This window comes from Vicia villosa, unplaced genomic scaffold (genome assembly GCF_029867415.1).
Source record: "Vicia villosa cultivar HV-30 ecotype Madison, WI unplaced genomic scaffold, Vvil1.0 ctg.004150F_1_1, whole genome shotgun sequence".
Lineage (NCBI taxonomy): Eukaryota > Viridiplantae > Streptophyta > Magnoliopsida > Fabales > Fabaceae > Vicia > Vicia villosa.
Window position 1 is genome coordinate 1 of NW_026706380.1, and position 4,037 is coordinate 4,037.

Here is a 4,037-nt window from a genome sequence, read left to right on the forward strand (position 1 = left end):
TACTTGGAAAAAATTTCTAAGTGTTTTTCATGGTTTTTTCCAAACTTTGAAAGGGAATTTCTCAAAATTTCACCTACAAACTGAAAAAAACTTCAAAAGTCATGGTTGACCAAAATTCCCCAAAAGTCAATGGTGATCTTGTTGAGTTGACTTTTTCAGACGAATCGCGTTTCTGGAGATTTCAAATGAAACAAGCTATCCTCATCAAATGAATAGTATGAATGGATCATATTGAAGCATTTGAGGATATTGAATCATAATTTGAGTTGTAGCACCATGTCCTGATTAAAAAGTCAGTGGTTCAGTGAATTAGGTCAAAAACCCTAATTGTCGACCTGATGAAATTGATGACTGTGGATCTTGAATTGAGATGTAATTTCCATTGTATATTGTCATAGGGATTATTTGAGGATGATTGAAATCTTTGATTGACTTCCTGGGGGTTTTTAGGGTTTCCCAAATGTGATCCCTGATTTCAGTCCCTGATAGTTCAAAACCCTGATCTGAGAATTTGTCTGATCAATCTTTGTGTAGAAGATGTTATGAGCCAATGGATTAGGTCAAAATGATGCACTTGAGGTCTTGATATCATGTCCCAAGCCATTAGGTCAATCTCTGAGCAAAAGTCAGGAGTATGCTATCTTCAGTCAAAACCCTAATCTGGTTGGTTCAGAGCCTCTGAGCCTGTTGAGATGGATTTCTGAGGACCAAATGTTGATTGTTGATGAAGATGATTCATTTGAAATGAAGGGAGAACAAAACCCTAGTTGATTGTTACTTGTATTGATGAGTGGTTTCCTGATTAAACCCTGCTAAGCACAAGTAGCAAACACAAGCTATGCAATTTGTTAGAGATGCAAATGATGCATATGCAAATGGTATGAGGTGGTATCTTAGGTCAAAAATTGGGGTATGACAGTAGCACTCGGGGGGTTGTCTATATTGTTGTTTCTATGTTGTTCATGTTTTAGTTGTTGAGTTCCAAATTGGATATTGAGAAGTACTATGATGTTTGAATTTGTTTCCGATTAAATAAGATGATTTGTTTATAAAGCTGAATGTTATGATTCCGCTGCATATTAAAATGAAGTTGGTTTTTCTAAGAGCTGTTATAAGTTATTTTGTGCTTATCTGAGATTAAAGTGCTATGTATCTGTTTATGAGTTGTTAATATGAAGTAAATGTGATATCCCAAATACTTGTTGATAGTTTTTTAAAATACTCTGATTTCACGCATGATATTTTCGGGTAGAATTTGGGGTGTTACACTGTGCCCCATAAGTGGGCCTTGAATGCTCGTCTCCACTATGCTCGACATAATGCTCCTCGTGAACTGTCTGACGCCCGGCAAGGATGCTCCCCGTGAGCCACTTCTCTGCGGAGGACCCTGCTCTCCGCGAGCACTCTCTCCGCCGAGGACCCTGCTCCTCGTAGGGCTCTTTCACATCCAACCCCCCGAATAATGCGGAGTCCACATGGTCCCTAAAAGACCGCCTCTCCCTTAAACTTCGGAGAGGTTAACCAGGACAGAGGGCACTCACGCACCTCCGATATTTCCGTCCAGGAAACCTGACAGTCTCTTAATTGGGCCTGGGCATCCAACCCAAATAGTGAGATCATGGCCCAGCGCTGGGGGCTATAAATACCCTCTTTCACTAGAGGGTCAGGTATTCACTTCTTTCTAACTCTTAGCTTGTACTTGCACTCCTTTGCTCGTTTCCTTACTTTGGCATCAGAGTACCTTACAGGTACACCCCCCTTCTCACTCCTCGAAGACCCAGTTCCGAGCAGCCCGTGACGATTCTTCTGATCAGGTACGATCAGTGGCGCCGTCTGTGGGAATCTTGCTTCCCCTTCTTTAACAAACAAAGATCAAAGCTAATCCATCCTACGATCGTCATGGCTGGCAACAACAACAACGTCAACGTCCGAAACCCTGATCCCTTCCATCTGGACAATCTCATCCAAGGTTCCGCCCCCAAGGGGACGAATCGACATCGGCGGGAGGGACAACAGCATACCGCTGACGGGCAAGGGAGATCGAGGCATGAGACCTCGCAACCTAACAGAAGACAACAACCTCAGAACGTCGAGCAAGTTCAAAACGGTGGGAACGAGCAGCCTCAACCCCAGAACGGACCGGAGCAAGCTCAAAACCTGAACGAAACTGACGCCAGAGACGGGCAGGTCGCCTCCTTATTCACCCATACCTCTGAGAGGCGGAGAGTTCAATACGAAGATGAACAAGAACAAGTAGATATCCCCGAGGAAGCCGACTCCACAACCGTCCTCTTGCTCAAAGAACTACAGAAGACCAACCGCCTCATCCGGCTTCAAGGTGACCGCATTGACGAGCTGGAAAGGAAGCGACGATATCGTTCCCCCCCGCGGAGATACTATCGGTCGCGTTCCTATTCTTCCTCGCGCTCACCGCCGGGGAGGTATCATCGGCGTTCCCCGTCCTCTTCACGCTCCCCACCTAAAAGGTATCATCGTCAGAGATCATATTCTTGCTCTCTACCACAAAAGAGCAGAAACAATCAGAGACCTGAAGACACAGAAATTGGGAGCCTCTCTCTCGAGCGAGATTCCCGGGGCCCCTCCAAGGCTGTGCTAAAACCCCGCGAGCGTTCCCCTCCCCGGGACAACCGCAAGAACCCAGGCAAAACACAGGGAAAACCCCGGCGAAACAGACACTCGACCTCTCCAGGTCCAAGTGACGAGGAAGACTTCCGCAGCCCCTTGTCCGAAAGCATCCGAAGAGCTCGTCTTCCACGGGGAATGGAAAAACCACCAACCTTGGACCTATACGACGGAACTACCAATTCCGACGACCATATTCGGAGCACCGAAGCCGTCATGGATTATCACGTCGTCCGAGGGTCCATCAAGTGCCGCATCTTTCCGACCACACTCAGGAAAGGGGCGATGACATGGTACAGGAATCTTCCTCCCAACTCCATCCACTCCTGGACCGAGCTCAAGGAACTCTTTTTGAGCCATTTCACAGCCTCCCGTCGGCAACCAAAGTCAGAAGCGAACCTCGAGGCTGTGATCCAAGGAACCAACGAACCTCTCCGAAAAATACCTCGACAGGTTCAACAAAGAGACCGTTCAAGTACAGACGACCGACTACATGAAGAGATACCTCCTAGAGCGAGGACTCCTCCCCGAAAGCGATTTCAAAAAGGCTATAAAAATCGAGAAGGTGCACACCATGAACGCCCTCCTCCACAAGGCCCAAGCCTTCATCGCTTTCGAAGAAGGCGAAGCAGCTGCGATAAAGGTTTCAAGGGGCAACGATGCTGCCCGTAGCTCGAACCATGATTACTCGAGTTCATGCCGGGGACAAGAGAAAAGGAAAGATGACAGGCCCCATGACGCCAAAGAGCGCCGACGACCGGCCGGTCGATTCAGCGACTATACTCCCCTGAACGCTTCACGCGAGAAAATCCTGGCCGAGTGCAAAAGCACCGATTTCAAGAACTCCAACGTCCGGCCCCCAAAGTCCAACCCCACCAGACCGGGGACTGATAAGTCTAAGTAGTGCAAGTATCACAAGAGCCATGGGCATCTGACTGACGAATGCATACATCTCAAAGACGCCATCGAGACTCTGATTAAGGAAGGTCGCCTTTCGAAATACACGAAGAAGGGAGAACCTTCCCGAATAGAAGACCCGCGGAAATCTAACGAGGGTAACTCACCGGACAGTAGACCATTACAAGTAGCTCTGTCCATCACCCGACCAGAAGACTTTGTCCCCTCAATCGGAGTAACAACCTCCTTCAGCACATGGGAAGGGTTCCCGACCGCAATGGTCATATCTAATAGCGAGGACCCCGGTTCTCTCACTATCAGCTCAGTGAAAAGAAAATTTGATGAGTTGATCAGCGCCAACTTGGACCTCGGCCCTACCCTACAGAGGTTCAAAGAGAAATCATACCCGATCACCTTCTATTTGGAAGAACTGCCCGGCGGAGCTCCGAACGCCACAATTCCCCTGCTCGTCCGAGCAAGGATGGCAAATTTCGACG

The 4,037-nt window shown here is 47.8% G+C and overlaps 1 protein-coding gene across 1 annotated transcript; it reads left to right on the plus strand.

The window, feature by feature from the left end:
• The first annotated feature begins 1,899 nt into the window (after positions 1–1,899).
• LOC131641828 (uncharacterized) lies at positions 1,900–3,315 on the plus strand. The gene has a single exon (XM_058912130.1). It carries the CDS (start codon positions 1,900–1,902, stop codon positions 3,313–3,315), a length of 1,416 nt encoding a protein of 471 aa, XP_058768113.1.
• The last annotated feature ends 722 nt before the right edge of the window (positions 3,316–4,037 follow it).